The 23,898-nt window shown below is 40.8% G+C and overlaps 1 protein-coding gene across 2 annotated transcripts in view; it reads left to right on the top strand.

Annotated features, from left to right (window-relative positions):
• The window catches only part of LOC105685727 (5-hydroxytryptamine receptor-like), an 85,184-nt gene that overhangs the window by 19,330 nt on the left and 41,956 nt on the right, over nt 1-23,898 (top strand). For both annotated transcript variants that reach the window (XM_048649359.1, XM_048649358.1), the window contains exon 2: nt 4,582-4,836. In XM_048649359.1, coding sequence (XP_048505316.1) covers nt 4,584-4,836 — 253 coding nt within the window. In that variant the 5' untranslated portion in view covers nt 4,582-4,583. The remainder of the gene's footprint in view (nt 1-4,581; nt 4,837-23,898) is intronic.

Below are 23,898 nucleotides of genomic sequence, written 5' to 3'. Positions count from 1 at the left end.
CTGTGACGAAAACTACCCCCTGCAGTTTCCTCAGAGTCGCGTCCCAAGGTCGCCCACATTATTTTTCGTCTACCGTACGTCCGAGGACACATATGTATATATACGTAGAAACGTACGAAGCGAACGGAAGTTTCGAAATTACAGGTCAAACTTGCGATAATTGCCTTTCGTACACGTACGTGGTGTATACGTATATATACAATGGCTAAATTAATTCTACAACTTTCATCATCGCGCGTACGTGTGTACGACCGGATTATTCATCTCGTCGTTTTCCACCACCCGTAGGGAAAAAGTATAGCACGAGTATTAGGGTGGGTTGAAAAAAATGTATTTTTTTTATCTCCTTAGCATGGGAGCAGAATTTGTACCTTATAGAAAAAGAAAATTTTTCAACTGTGGGAAAAATTTTTTACTCGATATTTTGAGGTAGCCCACTCGTTTTTTAAATAAATAATTAATCAAGTGGGGTACTTCCAGCAATACATTTTTTTCCACCTGATGATTACTCGATCGATTGCATGAGTGAATGATTTGAGCTTAGAGATTTAGATTTCTGAGCTGATGATATGTAAGATTATTCTTGAAGAACCAAAAAAAAAATGCAATTTTTAAGCAAAAAATAAATCATCCATTTAATTAGGTTTAATATGCTTTTCTTACGTATTTTGACCTCAGGAATCCGAATCCGAAAGAAAAATTGATCTATTTCCAAAATTGACCAAGTTATCGCCAATTTTCAGCTTTTTGGGGTCAAAAATAAAAAATTGATTTTTTAGTCTACCTTGATGTAATTTGAGCTCAGGAATCCGAATCTGGGAGAAAAATTGATCCATCTGCAAAAATGACCGAGTTATCCCTATTTTTTCGCGATTTTTAGCATAAAAATGGAGATATCTCGAAGGGAAAAAATCGTAGCTCAATTTGGACAACGGATTCGTGTTCCTGAGGTCAAAATACATAAGAAAAGTGCCATACGATCAATTTTTAAAAATAAAAAATTTTGGCCAAAATTTGAGATTTTTCCAAGGGGTACCCCTTACGATTTTTTCAAATTTTAGCAAAAAATTTTTATTTCAAAAAATTGATCGTATGGCACTTTTCTTATGTATTTTGACCTCAGAAACACGAATCCGTTGTCCAAATTGAGCTACGATTTTTTCCCTTCGAGATATCTTCAAATTTATGCCAAAAATCGCGAAAAAATGAGGATAACTCGGTCATTTTTGCAGATGGATCAATTTCTCTTTCGGATTCGGATTCCTGAGCTCAAATTACATTAAGATAGACTAGAAAATCAATTTTTTATTTTTGACCCCAAAAAGCTGAAAATTGCTGATAACTCGGTCAATTTTAAAGATAGATGAATTTTTCTCTCAGATTCGGATTCCTGAGATCAAAATACGTAAGAAAATCATAATAAACCTAATTAAAACAATGATTTATCTTTTGCTGAAAGTACCCCACTTGATTAATTATTTATTCAAAAAACGAGTGGGCTACCTCAAAATATCAAGTAAAAAATTTTTTCCACATTTGAAAAATTTTCTTATTCCATAAGGCACAAATTCTGCCCCCATGCTAAGGGGTTAAAAAAAAAAAATATTTTTCCAACCCACCCTAACGAGCATACCCATTATCACATGATCACCGTCGTTCACTGAAAATCAGAGGAACAAAATCACAATCCGATTAATTAAACAACGGTGTAATATATTCTAATTGCTTTATTAGTCGCGGTACCCGAACAAAGAAAAAAAATCTAATATTTAATTAAAATAAATTGCCAACGTGCCGAGGTACGGCGTCCGAATCCTTTCTGATATTATAGTAATTGCGAATTAGATTTTTTTCACGCCTGCGTTAGGTTATTCGAATAAATTACTTTCAGCTTCGCTGCCCATTCAGTCTCCCTAGTCTTATTTTTTTTTTACACTAAATATGATATGAAAAATCAAATTCGATATTGCGCAGATAATTCTGCAGATCGAGGATCAAAGCTGAAGCTGGACGGAGTTTGCAGTGCACGTGAAAAAGTGCAAATCGACTGAAAAAGATGAAAATATTACTACCATTCATTTCGGTATTATACACGAGACTGGCACGAGATGTATGTATGCCATGTAATAAATAAAAATATAAAATCAGACTTACAGTTTTCAAAGCATCGCTTCCTCGAACTACGGCGCAAGCGTGGTGAAACGAATTCGTTATTTCTAATCATAGGAATTTAAATTGACAGTTTAAAAACATAAAATGTCACACACCCTCGCACGTACCATACGCGGGAATATATCGTGTTTCACTTTTTCCATTTTTTTCCCCCTTTTTTCTCCAAACGATCGTTCTCGTAAAAGTTCAGTGTGATGTGCACGCGGGTTATAACATAACGTTGAACGGTACGACGGGGATGTTAATGCTGCACCAGCCAGCAAAATGGAAATTTGAAAACCTCTGGGCTAATATTTTTATCGACGCGGTATTTGGCGGCAGTTTTTATTATTACTTTTATTTTTTTCCAGTACCATTTTTTCCGATTTTCACCGACAGCAGTTGTCGCGTGAATTGGGTTCCGGGAGTGCGGGCCGATGACCCAAAGGGAGAACCACCGCGGATAGGGAGCTTTACCGTGAATTGGAAAAAAAAAATCATTGAAAGTTTCACGCACCGCAATATGCATATCACGCACAGCTTCATTCTCTTCCACACGTTCCGCTCAAACCGATCGAATTTCTATGTTTTCTTTTTCGGTCAGACTTCCCGATCGATGGGGAGAATGCAATAGAAAAAAAAAAAAGAAGAAAAAACTTCAGATCACGCCCTGCTTCTGTTTTTGATCCCTCGTGATATTCGAACGCCGAATTTGTGGTGAGACAACGTAAAACGCCCGTCCGCCAAAAGGGATGCGCGAGGCGGATTTTTTTTTTTCATTTCATCACTTCGCTGCGTATACTTGATCTACTTCACATACGCGCACGTTTCGTACATCTAGGGACGGCAGATCAAAGGGAAGGTCATCGACGAAATTTGATACTTTCACGAATATATATATTTTCAATTCGAAGCACTCGAGGTATAACATACACAGCTTTTCTTTTCTCCCCATTGTTCCGTCGCGCTTTTTTTTCTCTTTTATCGTTTTTTATATTGTTTTATGTTACGGAATCTCGTTTAACGAATATTTCACTCGCCCATAACCGGCGCAAGATATACAATAAAAAAAGAAGAAAAAAAACTCTACGAACGATCGATGATATGTTGAAATTCCTCGGATACCTACGCTGCGGATGTTATGTGCGGGTTAATAAATAAAATATGAAATCACAGAGCCCTGTCATTATACTCTTATTATTATAAATAATAATGATAAACCACCGCGCGTTCATATGATATAAAATATTCAGATCTCCTCAAAATCTTGTGCGCACGGCTTGATGAGCACCGACAACATGGATATAATGAGGCCTGCACGCAGATTGAGAAAAGGGGTGGAAAAAAGGATTAAAGAGATGTTTACGAACGGACGTAATGAACGTGAAAAATGAAAGAGCGTACGTCACTTTAAATTCTGATATTCCTCGCAGCCTTGGTCAGCCAATTTACGCGAACTCTTGCAGAACGACGAGCCGCTGGCCGGATCCTTGAAATCATACGAGTAGACGACAGGGAACGCGAATTCCGGACCAATTACAGTTACTCAACGATGCAACGACGTTAGATTCTTTGACACGTTCAAAGCGCAACGTGAGCTCGATTCATCTAGTGAGCTTTCATTTTAGAGAAAAAAAAAGTTCGACCGGATTATCGCTGACCCGATGTTCGCGATTTTTGTATTTTTTCTTTATCCTTTCATTTCTAATTCACAGGCCACCCTCCGGAATACTATTTACGTACCTCCGTGAGGTGTGTATGACGTATAAATTATCGGAATTTTTTTGTTTCATTGGACACTCGATACTTCCTCTGCAACTGGATATAATTATATGGTAGAATATAACCGGATAAAGTAGCAATATAGCAGTATCGTCGTGCAGCTCCGTCAGATTAAGGGGAACAAAAGCGGATAAACTTAACTCCGATTCGATCCACTCTGCATAACGTGTTGGAGATGAGAATGGAAATAAAAGAGAGAGAGAGAGAGAGGGGGAGAGGGAGGGTGGGGTGGAAAAAAGAAATGGAAATGCAATCTTAACGTGGAACCCACGGCTGCAGTAGGAGTTCAATTAAAGAACTTTTATTCACCTGTATACCGTTCGCATGTCTTCCGTGCAAAATCACCCCCCGAGTGGATTTGTCTTTTCATTTGCCCGCAGTGAGAAATAATACTCAAGGTTCGCAACTATAGTTCAATTAGGTATGAGTCATAATACAATTTGCGAAACTCGCTGCTCCAGTTATGTACGTATAATGCGATACGAGCCAACTTGATACGATACCCGTCCAATTGATAATATCATAGATGTTCAATATATTCCGCTAACGATCACGCGACGATCATTCGCGTATCAGGGTGGCCCTCGTTGAGGTAATTCTTGAATTTACACGATTAACAAAATTCGTTTATTCGCAAAATTATTTCAGTGATGGGTGGCGAGAAATTATGGTGGACGTGGGGAATGGCAGGTCGTGGTACATCGACGAATGGCACCCTAATTATTGGGTCGTCGTCGGGATCGCCTGCGGAATCATGGAATGGTTCGGCGGAACAAGACGCGGTTTCCGTCTCTGGAAACGACACGTGGAACGATCCCGGTACCGAGAGAACTCAGCACGATATCGTCGTCATGATCATCACAGCTACCGTTTTATGCATACTGATACTGACCACCGTGATTGGTGAGTAAAACAACCTCTTCTCCATCTTACTTCCCTCTATTCGTTTATTCTATATCATTCTTCCCACTACTGTTCGGACTTTCCTACGAGGGTAACTCGAAATCAAGTTCTTCAAGTTTTTAAACAGCGAAATGAAAATGCTGAAAAAATAAGTGTGAAAAATTCGTTGAACACTTCTTTTTCTCTACGAGGTTCTCTACGTCATTCGTTATTTTTTTTTCTACTTCTCAATCATCTTTGATTATTATTTACCCAGTTACTCGTACGTGTATGTTTGTAACGTGTATGTAAGGACGTAACATGTAGATACACGTGAAGAAGGTGACTTCGCTCGAGAAAGACTTCGACGAGAGCCCTCGAAGGTCGAATATAGATATCAGTAGTTGGAAAAAGATTCGATAGACACGTGCACTTGACATACTTGTCTTGGAAGCATTCGAGAGGTTGGAAGAATGAAGTAAAAAAATAACAAAAAAAAAAACAATCTCCCTCGCTAAATATATTACCTCCCTTTTCATACAACTAACGATTCATCAGAAATCATAGTTGCATAGGTAACGATTTTACCCCCCCCCCCAATACTTTTGTCTTGTTGAAATGAAAATGTGTCAGGTGAGAGAAAGTAACGATAATGATGATTAATTAAAGAGAAGAAACGCGGCACATTGAAGAGTTTTTGATATAATTTCGATACGTGGACGTTATGTTCTCGAGGGTGTATAAATTTTGTACAATGAACCTTATACGTAGAATCGCGAGTACAAACTGGCTATCAAAATTAAAGGGTCACCCGGAAAAGGTCCAACCGTCTCAGGGTGGCCCTTTAATTTTCACGAATAGCACATGTCGTACACATACAATTTACATTGTAGATGATTGTATACGGGCATCTGGCTACCACACGTCCACACGGCATTGAAGTATTGCGTTGAAATATATGTGAAAAAAATGTTGGCGGTTTCAAAATTACCGGGATAATGACACGTGTGCGGTACTCGGCGGTTCGATTCAATTAATGCCGGGAAATGAGACGGCAGTAATAATAGGATGGAGTGATAGCGACGATAATAATAACAACGGTGGCCGTAATAAAGATATAACGATACAAGCGGAGTTCTTGTCGAATCGAATCTGATTCCGCGCCATACATTATTATACACATGTCCCTTTTTCTCTACTCAAAGAAACCGAAAAACGAACGGAGGAAAGAAATCTTTGAACAGTCCCTAGCGAATCACGTTGAACGTATAGTTTGACCTTCAACATCTGAAGTATGACGTGCCGTAGAATACAGCCTTTCAACTCCGGTAGAAAAACTTTTCGATATCATAGATACGCCGTATATGTATACTTATATACATCTAATACGCGACTCCGGTAATACATACGCGAGATGACGTTAATGTTTTTCTTTGAGCGTTATTTATTTATTTCATTTCTCCTCCCCTCCCCCCCCCCCCGTGTCTCACCCTCTACTCGTCGGTATTTCTGAACGTATCGAGTCAGCCCTTCGAGTATTATTCTTACCCTTGAGAAAAACTATGGCTGCTATGGTCGTACGATGAGTGTATATTTACCGAAACGTGCATCGTCGATCTGGATTTTGGTTCGGAAATAATTGTCGGATCGATCAAATGGGGGAGGAACGTTGAAATTAGTTAGCGTGACGGCACGATATGTTATTTCATTTATGTATAATGTATACTCGATTAAATATTCCTATCGTTTCACCTTGGATCGTATAACAATATCGATCGGTTCGTCGAAACCTTCGGCCACCCTACATCAAGGTCAATGAATTCGGAAATTTCGTCGATTCAGACTTCCAGCATTTTTTTTTTCGGACGTAAATATCGGATGGGAGAGAAAAAAGGGATCGTGATTGAGTTGAAAATGTTAAATTGTGAAGTGACCGTCGAAGCTGTAGAGTTACTTCGATTTGAAAAGAAGATTTGTAAGATTTAAGTGTTACTCCGAGTGTGAACCGATATCGGGTCAGTTCGGATCCGAACAGATCTGTCCCAACAAACGATTTCTGAACGAGTCTAATCCGAAGACTCTTGAATCACGGAAAACTCACCCCTATCTGACCTCACATCTGATTGGGTGTTATCAAATCTATTCGAATCTACTGCGATACGACCTCGGAGCCAATAAGATCTTCGATCTCTTAAGATTCAACATCTTTGGATCTGATTCGATCCGAAGGTCTGGAAGGACGGTTTCGATTCGATCTGTTCAAAAATTGGATCGGATTTGCGTAATTCAGACGTGATTCGATAATTTTTTCAAATCACTAAGAATCTGCGAATCATTTCGATTCTTCGGAAATTCAGTTTTCACTCTTTTCGTTTATGAAATTCGTTGTCTGAAAACTTGAAAAACCAAAAGGTATTTTCCAAACTCGTGAGCGACTTTCGAGTACCTCGAACTTTTACGCGAAATTTGGACAACTTTGAAAAAGCGAAAAGGGTGGAAAAAAATGAAATGAATGACCGAAAGTTTTCGGATCGAAACGGTAAATTTCAGGAGTTTACTCGAGTGCTGAAAAGCGGTTATAAATTCTCTGCGTAAGATACCGGATTTGAAAACGGATGTAAAACAAATTTTTCGCCTCACTAAGGAAATGTATAAGAAATGATCATCACGCGTAGTATACGCAACGTGGTTATATCGCTTCGCGTACACGGCGGAGTCACGTCAACCAGGTCGGTTTTCCATTTTCGTGGTTCTTTTTATTTTATTTATTTATTTTTTTTTCACGCGTTTTCGTTGAAAATTGGGCTGCCAGCCGACGGGAAGGGGGGGCAGAGTCTAGAGGAAGAGGAAAAGTGTCGGAGAAGACGTAGGAGGGAAGATGGGAATTTCTCACTTTCGCAACCTCCGTTCGCCCTTCGGTGAATACTTCGGTGTAATATATAATTCACGTCTCGCCATAGAGACTATATACCGCTGGCTTCCTCCTCTCTTTCTTTTTTTTTTTCTCTCTCTCCTCTTTTCTCATAGGTATGTATTTCCATATCGCGTCGCCGTCGTCGTCTCTCGCAACTCACAGGGCGCGCGTGCCTCCTTTCTACTCTTCATCGTTTTCCCTTCCGTTTCGGTTTCCTCCGCTTTTCGCCCGTTTTCTATTCCGTTAAGGGCGCGTACCTCGTGTACGTATACCCCCGTGACACCCATACACTCAGCGGCGGGGGTACCTGAGCTACGAAGGAATCGCTGCACGGCTGACTCTATACGTATACGTATAACGTATCACATTGTATCTCGCATCTCCGCTATACGCGCCGCGGTGATTCGCTCGCTCTACTCGAAAACCACCATCATCAGCTCTTTACGACTATCCCCATCAGACACCGGGGATCAGAGACGTACACGTGTATAGATATAGGATATACCCTGGAACCCCTCTATACACACAGACCATTCCGAAATCCATTCACCATTCGGTATTCAACCACCATTCATACAGATTCAGAAGGTAGATCTCGAGTTTAGGGGGTTCAATGCGATCGACCTTATACGATCCGATAAAACCAACGCTCAGGAATAACCAAATGCAGGAGTATATCTCTCTCGTTCACTTGCGATTATGGAAACGACTTTACGACAGGAAAATACATATCGCATATATACGTATACGTAGGTATACGACGACGGATACAGGGTAGGTACGTACGTACGTATAGGTGTTAGAGCTAAGAATTTTCATATTGTTGCTCGGATGTGGAAAAGACTTTGGGCGATATTTTGTAGAGTTAATAAAAAATTGAATGGCCTCGCGAGGAGCTGGCGCAATGGGTTCTTTTTTTTTTTTTCTTACTGATAAAAAACTTTACAGAAGACTCAAAAGAACAAAAGAGACAGAAGACAAAAAAAAGCACGAGGTCGTAGATAAACTTTCGATTGTTGAGCCGAAAATGAGCTTTGCTCCGGTTCGCTGTGCGAGAAAAAAAAATAAATAAATTAAGCAAAAAATATTTATCGGGCCCTGGCTCGTTACAGCGCGAGCTACTTCGCGGTGCGATTAAGTAACGAAGTTGATTCGAGCCCCGAATTGTTTTAACCTCTCGAAAATTGACTATGCATGAACGCAGTAATTATACCTACCTATCGAGGATCTATCGATGCATTTATCGAAACAATATATCAAATTAGCGGTCATGAATTATTCAGGGACGGTGAACGGTCGAAATGTAAATGAAAATTTGCATCGACACGTGTCCCTGTAAACTTGATCGCGATCGGAAATATAAAATCGACGCGGCTTCGCCTGAATTTCAATTAAAAAGTTCAAGTGTTCGATCCCGATTGGTGTAATTTTGAGAAAATCATTTTGGAACGGCGAACATTGCTCCGAATCAAGGTCGATCGAAAGACGAAAGACGAAATTCGGTGGGCGAAATCAAAGTCATTGGAAAAACCCGAAGTAGTAATCGCGTTGAATAGAATATAGAGAAAAGCTCCGTCTACTTTCAAACTCTTGGTAGGAGTAGATTTTCGGAAGAACTCCGTGCACAGTATGTACCTTCCATAAAATCACGTATAAGTTTCGAGTTTGCTGACTCTCGAACGGAAATGCAGGCGGAGAGTAGAAGATAAATTTTTTTAAATCCTCGAAGAGCACTTTCGCGTTGATCTTACATCAGAAATCTCACATTGCCCGAACGTATACGTTCAAATATTTATAAAACAGAGATAAAAGGTGTGTACCGTGGAGTCCGTATATAAGTAATATATGTGGAAGATGGATCCGATGGGGAAAAAGGAAAAACTTTGGCTCCAGGATACGCAAAGAGCGTTCCCCTAGTTCGCTACGGAATGATAAAGTAGGAAAAATCAGTTCGGTGTAGTATTCACTGGGAAAATTTTACAAACCCCTCGAGATTTATCATTTTGTTTTTCGGTCGTTTTCTGAATTTTCCCAACACCGCGAGGGGGGGGGGGGGGGGGACCGAAAACCGTTTGGTTTCTCTTTGACGATCGAGTTAAAATTGAATGCCGTTGAAAATTCATCTTGGAAACCCGAGAGGAAAACGAACTTTTCACAGATTCAAAATCAGTGTAATATAATCGAATTTCGTACGATTCAGTTACGTACCTCGTCGAATGTTGCAGCGGTAATCAAGCTCGTTCGTTACATTGAATCTGAGGGCCAAAAGTGCAGGGCGTGTCGCGAATTGAAGGGCGGATGGAGGGAAAGTTTGACGTTGGGTAAAACTGAAACTAACATAAATCAGTTTAGCCAGCGGATCGGGTCGCCGATTCATATTTCTTCGATTCTGTCACATTACAAAGAAATTTACGTCACCACGTAGTCCACGACTAGATGCAGGTTCGATTGACCTATTTTTTACTTTTTCTTGATTCTTCGCTGGTCACATTTACATTTCTTCAAACTGATACCCTCGTAGTCTCCGATTTCGAACAGCTTAAATATTTCGTGGAACTCGTTACCGCTGGGACGAAAAAATTTGACAAATTTCAATTTGTTTTACAGGGAATTTTTCAACGCCGAGAACGGAGAAATTGAAAGATTCTTTTTTCCTCTCTTTCAATGTATATCCCGCAGGTTATCATATCTATGACACGTCCTCTGTGACGAAAAAAAAAAAAGAGAAGGATGAAATGTTTTTCCTTTTCCGATATCCTTCAAACCCCGGTATTATTCTTTGAGTTGTGATGTTCTTTTCCAACTGCAGGCCGGCATTTTTCTCCATATCCCATCACACCTCGATGGATACTGTCCGAAGTCCCTCACATTCGATTATATGTATACGTCATGGAAACGACGTCGTGCAGACCTTTTGCGGAATTTTATTCCTCCCGCTACAAAATACACGCGTATACCTATGTGCTACCTAACCGGGCGTACATGTGTGCGCGGCCGTTCGGCGGTCGAAAATAAAATGGAATAAAATAAAAAAGAAAAAAGAAAAAAAGAAAAAGAAAAGAAGATGAATAAATAAATAAAATGTAATCGAAATTGATAAAAATCAAAAAATATTTCACGTGTACGAAACCGAAGCTCAAATCCAAAGCATTTAAATTATTCATCCAAGCGAATCGAGAAGAGAAGGAAAGAAGGAGAATTTTTATTCCCCATCTTCTCGGCGCTAGTCAGATTTCCCTTATCGCGTATAAACGTTGAAAACATAAATAAATAAATAAAGACCCCGTGGCGGTTCGGTGTCTGGCGTGTGTAAGTACGTAAGTATAATGTATCATGTATACCCAGGAAATTTGGATGAAAAATATCTGGTACGGAATACGAGTAATATACAATGATGATAATAATGATGAAAAAAGTCATAAAACTCGGAAGTCAAGCCGTTGAATACTTCCGCAATTTTCGGTATAGGTATACCCGTGCATGACTACGGTGCATTGATGTATATTACAGAGAGCGGATTTCAACGGAAAGGCGGAGTAAACTTCCAGTGGAATAATTTAACAATCCCATTACAAGATGAAAACGATGATCCGTAGTAAACGTTGAGATGAAAGAGGGAGAGAGAGAGAGAGAGAAAGAGAGAGGAAGGTTTCGTATCAGTGGTACACGGTTATAAACATATGTGTATAGTTCACCACCTGATACAGAGAAACCGACACGTTTACGGAGTGATGTATATACACTGTACATTCGATACATACGCATGCCTCTATATACAGGTGCATTAGCGAAACCAAGAAGCGTCGAAACGACCGAGGCCGCGGTACACCTATACCTCTATACACAGGAGGTACGACAAGGACGAATCGTTGGAAGACCCTGTGCATGTAAATGTGTGTTACGCGTATGTATATAGAATAGCTGTACGTACGTACACACCTTGTAGCGGGGCAAGAATGAGATACGCGGATGATCCTTGTGATTGATGCCTCCGCAGTTTCCATCCCCATCCTCGGCTCCCCCCCCTTTTCTACCCCCTGAAAACACGCCGTAAAGGTCCTTCCGTAAAGTTGGCACGTCACCAAAGATCTCGCTGAGGCATTAATATACGGCAAAAAAGGAGGAGTGGAGAAGAGAAAAAAAAAAAAAAGAAAAAAAATTACAAAAAAGGAAAATCTTACCACCTGTTATACCCTGTGAGTTCGTTTTTATTTTTTCATTTTACTTTCCACCCCCCCCCCGGGGTTTCGCTTTTTTCCCGCGATGCTTTCCAGGAATTTTCAACACCCGCCCACAAACCCATCAAGAAAATCGATGATGAGAGTATAACGTAAAGTAACTTTCCCTTAAAAATTATTAGATCCCATCGTCGGAATTCGCTTTTGCCCCGAATGATTTATTTACAATCGTTGACTGGCGTTACAATTTATCTAAAAGTTCTTGGCGACGGTATCCGTGTACACGTGCCATATAAGGGAGAGGCGGGGGGGTGGTGGGGGCGGTGCGGGGTTGAAGTGGCCCCGAGAAACACAAGAGAAGCGAATGAAACGGACGAAATTGCATCTGGGGAAAGCCCGATCGCGCTGAACCGGACACTTCGGAGGCCATTTGAAAGCCGGTTAGAGTCCAGCGGGATAACAGCTGACACCTCTTGTAGCCGGTGTGCACGTTGCTGCGCTTGGCTTATATGATGTATTAACACACGTGTATATATACCGATATATATATATATGCGGCCGACGCCGACTAAAAGCTCGAAACCAGATGACGGAATCCATCTTGATTAGAATCTGTACCCTACGTAAATGTCTGCTTATCTCCCACTCGTCCCTCACGTGTGGGGTCGGTATGTGCCGTTGGCAAGTAGTTCGGATCGATGGGGCAATCAGACAAAACACCGGAGCTATTGTGATCCCGTACAAACTCGGCTACTACGTAAGGATTTACGCGGAACATCAGCGATAATTGTACGTACGTACGTACGTACGTACATACCGACGCGTGCGACGTACGGTTGTAATTACGTTACATTACGTACGCATATGTATATACACGAGCGTTAGTTGTTGCATCGCGCTATGAATAAATATTTCAAAGTTAAATTCGAACCGAGGTGTTTCGAAGTTGTGCGCGTACAAATAAATTAATCGGCTCACGTGTTTAATCCACGATTATGTGCGAACGCGACGATAATTGCGCGAAATTCCGCGCGAGTTTATGCGAAAACCGATTCGAATGTTCCGTCCGATTTCGCGTGCGTAGTCGCGGCGTGTCGGGAACTACCGTGCAAACGTACCGGACTGCGGAGCGATCAATTTTCACTGGTTCGATCGACGAAGACTTTCCAAAAAAAAATCGCAACGCGCGTTACGCGCGAAAGTAAACTTTTATTTTTCCGCGTCGTCTTTACTTCGTCCGAAATTCGGGAACGGAGTGATGTTCATTGTATTCCGCGGGGAATGCGATTCCGCAAAGTTTTCTCCCTCGCGGTTCTCGGTATCCGAGAACTGTAATCGAACCGCCGCGCGACGTCGAGGTGAAAAAAACGATCCGAGGATTAAATTCGCGAAGGCGCGCCGCGACCGCCGAGCGCTATTTCCATCCACGCGGGGCTGTTCCACCCTCCCGACGTTCGCGCGCGACCGAGCGCTTCGGCTCGTCTCGAACAAAACCGCGAGATGACCAACGAAATAGAACGACGCGCACTCCGTCGTCTGGCACTAACTAGCCTATTAATTATTTATCGGTGACACGGATCGGCAGTCAAGGGATTGATTTACGAGCGAGCTTATCTGCCCGGTGCAGTAGTTCACTTCCGGGCTCCTCTACTCCCAAGAGAAATGTCGACGATGCGAACTGTAAACCGCGTTTCCGTGTCGCCCCGTTCGCTAGATTGCTGTTACGTTGTTATTATTTTCTTCTTTCGAACCACTTAATCCCTGCGTATGATAACGAATAAAAAAAAAAAAACAATTAATAAATATCGCAGCGCCGCTACGCGTTCCGATAAATTCTGATAATCGATGGAAGTATAAAGGGGAGAGTAAAATCAGGGGAAAAAACTTTCGTCGATTCGCGTTGTGTTTGGTATAGTAAATGACGTCGCGGTTAAATTGAACGTGTGGAAATAAATTCTTTTCTCTGTACCGCTTTCACATAGAGCTGCACTATTCCGGTCGTCTGGAGTCTAGACGGCCATCTGTATGTGTAGTTTCATTATATTCTATACAAATATAACGTTATAACGATAACATTTCTGCGTATTCGTCATCAAATCTTGATGAAACTTCACCTGCATTTTCGATTCGATTGAAGTTGGTTTTTCTAAATTTAAAGCCAGCGGAAACACTTCGCTGATCGTTCGCAACGAATTCGACGCGGGAAGGAAACAGAGAATCTTTTCGAGGGTCTTGACTTTTTCGAAAATATTCTCGTAACTTTGATAATCGTAAAATTGAAGGAAAACCTTGTTTTTTTTTTTTTTTCGCACGACTGACCGGATCCGCGGGAAATTGCGACACTTAAACGGTTCGCTCGGAATCGATTTGAATCTCAAAGTGCTAATTCCAGGGATTTCGGGGTGAGTTTATTGCGCTCGAAAAGACGTTTGTCTCTTTTACTACCTCTCCTCTCCTATTATTACACGCGTCTAGGGGACATATTATAACGAGTAAAATATATCCGACATTTATACGCCGGGTATCCAGAGCCGGTCCATTAGATCCATAAAAATTCATTCCCCTCCGCATAAGCCGCGATTGCTTCGAGATCTTCGCCTCTGTACTTTCCGACCTTACATTTCCTGATAATTTTTCATCAAACTTCCGAACGGGGTCTATTCGCGGTACCCGTTTTGCGCGCATGTAAATCCGAAATTGCTCCGCGATAGCGATCATAACTTGTAATGGACAACGTAACGAGCTGAAATTCACCATATCCTGCGGGATTTCTGTACCGCAGATGCAGAATTGATGTACATCCGAAGCTGAGGTCTGAATCCCGCCTGAAATTCCATTAATGTAATATAGGTATTTATAGATATACATATATATATATATATTTACATGTATACCTATGTACCGACATGTACGGTTTATATGGGGTGTGTATATGTATATAGTTTAATGAAAAGCCGCTAAGTTACAACCAATTTTATTTTGATCAAGTCGTGGCAACGTTTTATCGACACTTTATAAGACACTTGGGAAACCACCGTGTAGGTATGGGTACCTGACATATGTACACAGGTACGTGTGGACCCAGCTTCTACGTTGTGGGTATGCATCGGGCATATCATGGCCATTACATACCGTAATAAAGTTTTTTTTTCGACCAGTGACGAGAGTTGAATAGGTTTATACATACGTACGAGGTGCGTTACCTCTGACCCCATATATGCATAGAGCGCTGAATTTCTCTTCGATTTAGAATATCAAATTTTCGCTCTTGCCCAAAACTTGACGGTTTCGAAAACTTCGGAGTGATTCAACGATTCTTGAAATATCCCCGAATACACTCGATGACGATGAAATTTAACCTCAGGCATCGCGACTCGGTGACGAATGATCGGATATTTAATGAAAAAATGATCAAATTCACGCCAATATCGTTGAACCAGATATTTCTAGATATTTCTCTACGTTCTCCATTAAAGTAGTTGGACGAACTCGGGAAGTTACGCGAGTTCGAGATAACGGGGGTATACGTAGCGGGAAGTAGATGCAGGTATTATATTCAGTTGATCTTCGTTAATCTCCTCCGATCTGCTAAATATCGTAGGTATTCGGATCAAGTATTACCTACGGCATAACCTGACCTAAATTCTACTACAACCTGGGAATGACGAGGGACTGACACGACGAATGACTGCTGAGAACAAGATAGACGACGGTTACGCGTCAACGAATACCTACGTGTTATATGTATATATGTCACTTACCTATAGGTATGTGGATGTACATAGGGTCATAAGCTATGTACGTGTTACATAGGCCACGTAGTACCTCCACATATCCCACAAACCGTGGTGAAATTCAAAGTTTCAAGTACCAATTTACAATTTCATGTCGTAATCACCTGGGCGATAAGGTCAACCCTTTTTTTTCGGGCGATTTATTTCAGAAGAGAAAAAGCGAGGCAAAAAAGGTCCTCCAGATATCTATTAGGAGGATCGATATAAAACCAAGTGAAATTCGTACGATCGGATCGACGAGAAAAACTCTGAAGAATAAAAAGCGAAGACGGGTAATGAAAAGAAGAAGAAGAAAGTATAGGGGAAAGTTACGAATTAATTAGTTCGATGTATAAATGATTACATGAATATTCAATAGCGATGGATGTAAGTTTGATTCAAAAAAACACCTTCACCCCCTGACACTTGGTCTCGCTCCACGGGTTACACGCAGCTGTATCTATGCCCGTTAAAAATATAAACGCCTCTCGAATTTTTTCTTTTCACTTTTTTTTTTTTTTTTCTTTTTTCCACTACATGAGAGCGCGGGCAAGCGGGACGATCGGGATAAATTATGCGGAGGGTTAATCCAAACTTTATAATTGATGAACCACTCCGATATCACCTCCGAAAACTCTCCACTAACCCCACGTAGTTAGGGATTTTTTTCTCCAATTTATTCTCGATTCTCTTCCGTTTTTTTTTTTTTTTCTTTTGCTCCGTTGCATCGAACGAGAGAATTGAAAGAAACGAACGGGCGACGATGAAATTCTTGTTTCAAATTTCCGATCGGATATTATATATATTTCTTCGATTGAAAATGATGCAAATCGGTATAATCCATGTCCATGTCCATATATATATACATAGGTATAAAAAATTATGCACGATACAACAGCTGACACGCATAAATCAGAGACCCTTCTTCGACCGGTGCGAAAATTATATCGAGAAATGCCCGCTACGACGGGGTTTTGCGCGGAGCGAAAATTTCTCCGTGTAAAGTATAACCTTGTTGAAGCAAAGAGTGGTGGAAAACTAAAACTAGAACAAAAAAAAAAAATGAATAAAATAAAAAGTACAAGCGAAAGAATCATAACGGATATTTTTTCTATTCTTTATTTTGTCTCGCTTTTTATTTTCTTTCAACTATAACTGCACGATGCTAGAAAATTTATGGCAATAATAATTTATATCTATAATATTGCATGTATTTTATGGAACCGCGAGTTGGAAAGCTCTCGTGTGTGCTGCCGCAGGATTTATACCATTTTATATAGTATACAGCTGCCATGTACGGTTAGCCTGTATATATATATATATAGTCAAACCCCATAAACGAAATTTGATATCATACATACGGCGTGTTACCGTTTCCAGTGTAAGCCGAATCATATGAGAGAAGTAATCGTGGAAAGAAGACGCGGAATCTCGATATCCAGAACCGAGAACCGAAAGAGTATGCCCCATATTTTTGGGGTAAAAACTTGATTCGTTAATTCGATCGTGCGAGGTCAAAAAATTCTTCACCGTTCGCCAAATTTTTGTTGGAAATTCGGATTTTCAAGGATCGCGAACGCGCCGAGTACGAGTACCTAGTTTCCTCGGTCCTTTCCCCGTAACATCCGGAATCGAACGCGTTATCATCGTCGCCCGGAACATTCTCGATAACGAATAATTCTCCCCGTAGATTTGTAGCTCGCGCCATCAACCGTAGATATAAATTCAATGTTTCGAGTGCTTATATTCCGATGCAGTGCAGGCGGACGACGACTGCGAGGGGGTTTCTGGAGAGCTTGGAATCGGCTTTTCTGCCTCTCTCGCCATCCCTATCTTCCTTCCCCTCTTATTCTGGCGATAACATGTACGGTGTATACGTATACCACGAGTATATAGTTTATTTGCTCCCAAGTTTACGGGCATCGTAAAAATCGCTTAGAAAATTCAGCCTGCGCCGTTAAACTCGCGTACCTGCGGCGAAAAAAAAGGTATACCTATACGTATTTATGTGTACATATATATATGTATTGCACATAATATATACATACACGTGCTTACAATATAGAACAGAATAAAAAAAAGAGACAAAAAAAACCTCTTGAAAACAATTCCGCTAACTATACTGTACTTGAAATTTCATTACATTTTGAAAATTCTTCTTCACGTAAAGGCACTTGTGAATTATAATTACCTACGATAACGAGACTTTATGCTATTAGATTCATTTAGGTTTCGTTTGATTATCAGATGCGAAAGAAAATGTCAAAAAATGGTTTCAGGCGGAACGTTTTTTATTTAAGGGACAAGCGAAACAAATAAATACTCGCCAATGCATGGGATGCACATTTTAACTTTTTCCAAAACACCCGATCTCAAACTCAATGGAATTTCTTCTTTTCCCTCATGATTTTCTCCAGCACTTTTGAAATAGGCGCACAGGGGTTGAAGAATCCTCAATAAGGATAACGATTAGGCAATTGATTTCTTGTTTTTTCTTCGTCAAATTTTTTTGTTTCACAACAAAATCGATACATCGCGCTACAGATTTAGAGGTAGAAGCTTCTTACAGTTTGCGAGATTCCGGACCAGCTGACAATGAGTAATTTACGGAGAAAGATATCCGGACAGAACGGGGCGAAGAGTCGGAAAACGGGAAGAACGGTATCGAGTGGACAAGGAATTCGATCGAATTTCCGCCCTTCTTTTTTTTTTTTTTCATTTATTTCGCTCACCTAGACCAAGGGCGCGTCGGTTGATTCGTCGTAGGATAGAAGATGGTCGACCGCTGCCACCGTTGTTGGTGCTTCTGCCACTGCAGCTTTTTCTAATTTATTTCGGCTGGAAGGGCTGCTCTTACGGGAGCAACCGGTGAAAAACTGTTGGCTATAAATTCCCCTGATCGAGAGGCTGACCCTTCCACATACCGGTACACGTTCGCCCGTTTGTATCATATACCAATTGATTGTACCGTATCGCAAAATCTGGATGCCGCCACTTTTGTGCTCTCCCCATATTCTTCTTATTTTATCGAACATTCGGAATGCCGAAGATTCGTTCGTTTTTTACTACGTCCCAGCGATGAAAAGTGAAAGTGAGAGTGAGAGAGAGAGAGAGAGAGAGTAAAGAAATGTGCTTTATTTCTTCGCGAGCTTCGCAGCCCCAGCTGCCATATTCTAACGGACAAACAAATCGCACGAAAAATGATATCGATGTCATTCACCGAGAAAACAGAACACCCGTCTCTGTTGTTCGAATCGTTTTGCCCCATCCGTACAACTGTGTTCGACTTCGTTGGTGGGGGAGAAAGCAACGCATTCATATTCTCTTGTTTAATTTTTCGCTCCTTTTTCTGGAATTTAGTTTTCAAGCGCACCACACCCGGTTAGACAACGCATATTCGCGTATTGTTTTCACCCGGAATCCAAAATTTCCTTCGAGCTAAGGGATCACGACCAGCCATCGTTCTTTTTTCTCTGATTTACGCCCACGACGGCTGCACAATTTCTCCAACCCCCTCCTCGTAACGCTGCTCAGAGAGAAGAAAAAATTCCCGAAATTTATTCAGAAGAAATTCGCCCGCTTTTTTCTCCCTTTCATTTTTTTTTTAGGGTACGGTACGGTTATTCTCTCGATTCCCTCCCCCGTTCCACGATACAGAAACCGTCGTTAAAATAATTAGATCGGAGTATTTGTGAAATTTGGTGAGGATTTTGCAGAAGGTTCAAAACGTATTAACGCAATTAAAATGTTTGCGGTACGCGGGGAAGAACAGACAAGAAACTGTCCTCCTTACCCTATAGAGAATGTGAGAATATCGTCTGCGAATGTCGGAATTGTGAGTGAAAAAAACGTCGACATCAAAGAGCGGTGGCATCGGCGTGGGATAGATGTATAATGGACTGACGTGCGCCCACGAATCAAGGGGCGTTCACGGTTTTGTAGGTGGAGAAAATGATTTTTCTCCAAAAGTCGAAACGTCGGGTATAAATAGCTTTTGGCAAGCCCATTTCCTCCGCGAATGAACGCGAAAGATAGGCGTACGCGATAACCATCGTGTCAAATGTTCACGCTCTGCAATTCCGTTTTACGCTGAGCGACGTATTGCAGACAATAGAATATGTTACAACGTTATACCGCCTACGCTTTTTTCATATTCGACGAGAAAATACAGCGATATACGTAATTACATATTCAATCTGCATTCAAATTTAATCCAAACTTTCTCCAATCTTTTATTCCTCAAAATTATAAACGGAATTTTAACGCCAATCCGACCCCACTCGCGAGAACTTCTCCCTCGTCTCGTTGTTACATTTTGACCGAACTTTTCGTAAGCGAAATCGATGAGAATTATTGGAGAATTTTTCGGACTACGTGCGGAGAATACTAAATTTTTCCCAACTTCTTCCGCGAAGAAAATCGAAATTTTGGCGCTTACACGACGTTACGTCGTTACATCGGCGGCGATATGAAATTACGGTGCTCGCTCACCTCCGTTGTGTATATTCACGTGATATGTTAGCTTAAACCGTACAGAGACTTTCAGTTTTCACTGAACACACATCACCGAATACACAAAGGGGAACGGAAGAAAAAAAAAAAAAAAAAAAAAACCCATCGTACCACGTACGAATATAATATAGAGCTCCATAGTCTCGCGGTATTCGAACATTATGAAGCTTGGCATAGAAAATCTGCGTTCGGTTATCAAAAATTCCTTCCCTTCATTTTTCTCCTTCATTCAATATGTACATGATACATCAGCGAAGAGGCCAAGAGTTCGCGTAAAATACAATACACCCGGAGTTCCTTTTTTCTTCTCTTTCTTCAAATTGGACCCTATGCGTTAATGTGGGTCACAAATAATTGGCGTTAATAATTCCCTTTCTTTCTTCATTGATTTTATTTATTTATTAATTTTATTTTCCACTCCTACCGCCTTTTTCTCTTTTTTTTTCTATTCACGACGAGTTTGAAGAGCCGGTCTTTTATTGCGGTGGGAAATTTTCAAGAGTTAAACACGAAAACGGGCAGCTCACCCCATTAATATTCAATATTCGTTCCCCGCGTTATTTATATGGGATAAGGCAGAAAAAAGAATGAAAAATATAAAAAATAAAAAAAAAAAAAGGAAAGGAAAGGAAATGAATACAGAAGTCAAGATATTATACGGTACCTATGTAGGCACGTGAAATCTTCTGAAATTAACTGAAAAGCTGCGAACAAACAGATATTGAATTTTAAAGGGGAACCTCGAAATTCACCACATTGCAGAAACGGAAACTCGGTATAAAATGAAAAATACAGGGCAAACGTCGAGAGGAACGGAATTCAGTGATCAAGGAAATGAATTCGTTTCACGTGAAAATTGATCGAGAAAGTTACGATGTGTCGAATTTACGGTTTTCTTCTTTGAAGTACACGCGGCTTGTTTCAACGGGTGTTCGAAAATTTTCGGAATATTTCGTAAAACGCAAAAAGTTTGGCGAAGCCGCAAAAAATTTCGGGACGAGGTACGACTCGAGCGATGTCACAAGTTCCAACTTTTTTTCCGCTCTTTTTTCCGGCGCAGTTTACTCGACTTTTTGACGGACACGCCGGCCATTTCAGCGTCCCCTGAATTCTTCTTCTTTTTTTTCATACGGTCCTCAATATTGTGGCAGGTGTTACGATCGAATTGATTTAGGACATTCCTGAACGCGAGTCCCCGATTGTTCCCTGGCTGCAGACCCCATCAAATGCAGGTGTAAAGTGATGAGCGGTGTGCGCGCATCCCGGATCCAGAGCAAACGAGATTGCATGAATTCCGTACTACGTGTATTATCTACACCGTCGTCTCCTCGCGAAACTTGTCGGATGTCCTCTGATAAATTTTGACGTCTTGCTGTCATCGTCAGAAAGAAAGAACAAACGAAAGGTGGCCCATGTTATTTTCCACCCCCTGGGTTGGGGTATTTTTTATTTATTTCTTTTATTCTTCACCGTCACAGTCGATTTCTGCGTACGATAATTGTGTCATCGACTACCCTGTGACGAACGGAAAAATCGTCCGAGTGAATAAAGAATAAATCAAAAAAAAAATCAAAAAGTGTGTCGAGCGAATCGTATACTTTATCTCTGAAATATAATATTACGCGCCTAGCCGCATTTCTTGTTCAACAAATTACGGGTAGGAGAACGAATGGGAAGGAGAATTAAGATTGAAAAAAGAAGAAGAGAATATAACGTGAACAAATAATAAAAAAAAGGTTAAAAAAAATGATAAATAATGGAGAACATAAAAATAATACAACCGAAACTTGTCCTGCGGGAACAACGTAAAAAGGAGTTTCGGAAAATTTCGCGAAACAAACTAATATCACTACATCCCTTCTCGTTATTAAAAGCACACGCGAAAATCTCTGCCGCTCGTATATAGGTATATATATATATATACAGTTGTGCAACTCTAAGTGTACATACCAACATACATGTGTTTGGCGAGGAGAGAAAAGCACATAAGCAACACCCTGCAGTGAGCTTGATATACATGTACATAAATATATTATAATCCTTCGCTAGTCCCTTTCATTTTTTTTTTCCTTTATTACCTATTCTTTTTTCCATACAGTTTTACAACTTTTTTTCCCGGTTTCTTCTCTCCTGGACAACCTCTGAGAGGTGAATGTGATAATTTTAAATTTGCAACGGCGCGTGTGTGTATCCAGCGTGAGTGTAGAGAAAAAAAAAACACAAAAAAAAACGAAGGAAAGGGAGCCGGTTTTCACCCTTACAGGGGGTTGTTTTCAGCGGTTGTTTTTGAAGAGTAATATCGTAAGCTTAATAAATGAATGACGCGGCAGCAGACGGAAATTTTGTTTAATAAGGGAGTCGAGTGATAAAGCCGAAAAAAAAGAAGTTACGGGGGTACACGCGATACATATTGCACTTGCATATATTAGGCATATCATATCCCATGGGGATAGAAAGTACAGTTATGGAGACATATTGCGTGTGTATGTGTGCCTATGTAATGAGAGAAAATAGAGAATGTTCCGCAAGTTATAGCCAGAGGTCGGTATTATATCCTAGGGTTGGGTAAATTCTGACTCGGATCATCATCGTCATCGTCATCGTCGTCATCATCATCATCCTGTGACCCCGTATCCCTCAGGATATACGGAATACGGAAATATACACATACACACGCTTACCTAATCCCCTACCCAACCTATATTATGAAAATATAACCAAGAACAATTAGTCCAGAGGGTGTAGAATATTCGCCAACAAATGGCTACGGTGGAACGAGTCGTCCCAAGTTGGGTAATCAACCGGCAAAAAGCTACCCCGGCTTTTTGTTTCCAATTTGTCTTTTTTTTTTTTTCTTTCCCTTCATTTTTTGTTTGTTCCTCCTGTTTTTAAGTCCCGCAATATCCCGTAACACCTTATTTCGCGGGTCTCAAGTTTCACCGAGGTTTCTCGGGTGCTTTTCTTTCCACTTTTCTTCTTACTTTCAGTTTTCTCTTTTAATCTCAATTTTGGGGAGAAAAAAATCAACATCGTGCAGATCGAGGGGGTGAAAATGAGCGCCGTCCGTACGCATCCGAACCGATTAAGACTCGGGGACACAAGATTGAATTCATAAGGTCAATTTTCGACCCCGAAATCGATATTTCCGAAACGAAGGTTCAGTCGAACCGTCAACAGACTGAAAACTCGAAAGTGCTCTCGAATGGAGCCGTCTGACGTTTCCAGGGATATTTACCGTACCAAATAGACACGGGATCGCGCAAAATCGTCGTAGGTGAACATCGTCGCGGGGGCCACGGGCGGGTTAATTTTGTCGGGACGGTACAGCGGGGCGAAACAGAAAAAAACCAAAATGCTCTCATCGATCGCACGAGAAAATAAAATGCACCGAGATGAAATAAAAATAATACAAGATAGCGCGAATCCATTTTTCACCATTTACCGTTACTCGTTGTCCTCCGTTCTCGTCGTACTTATCAGCTACTCGGAATGGATTTTCATCTGGAAAAATCGGCTTGCGTTTGTTTTACTCGTTTATACATTACAGATGTACCTCACGGTACGTATATAACTGTATACATCCGATAGCTCAGCTCCTTCGCTGACGCAGCTTTTAGCGAGCTATAGAACCAAATACACCTATGTACGTACCTACGCTTATGTATCGTATATAAAATATAGTCGGGGGTAAAAGCTTGTCGCTGCA

This window comes from Athalia rosae, chromosome 2 (genome assembly GCF_917208135.1).
Source record: "Athalia rosae chromosome 2, iyAthRosa1.1, whole genome shotgun sequence".
Classification (NCBI taxonomy): domain Eukaryota; kingdom Metazoa; phylum Arthropoda; class Insecta; order Hymenoptera; family Athaliidae; genus Athalia; species Athalia rosae.
This window is presented reverse-complemented; position numbering and strand designations above follow the sequence as displayed.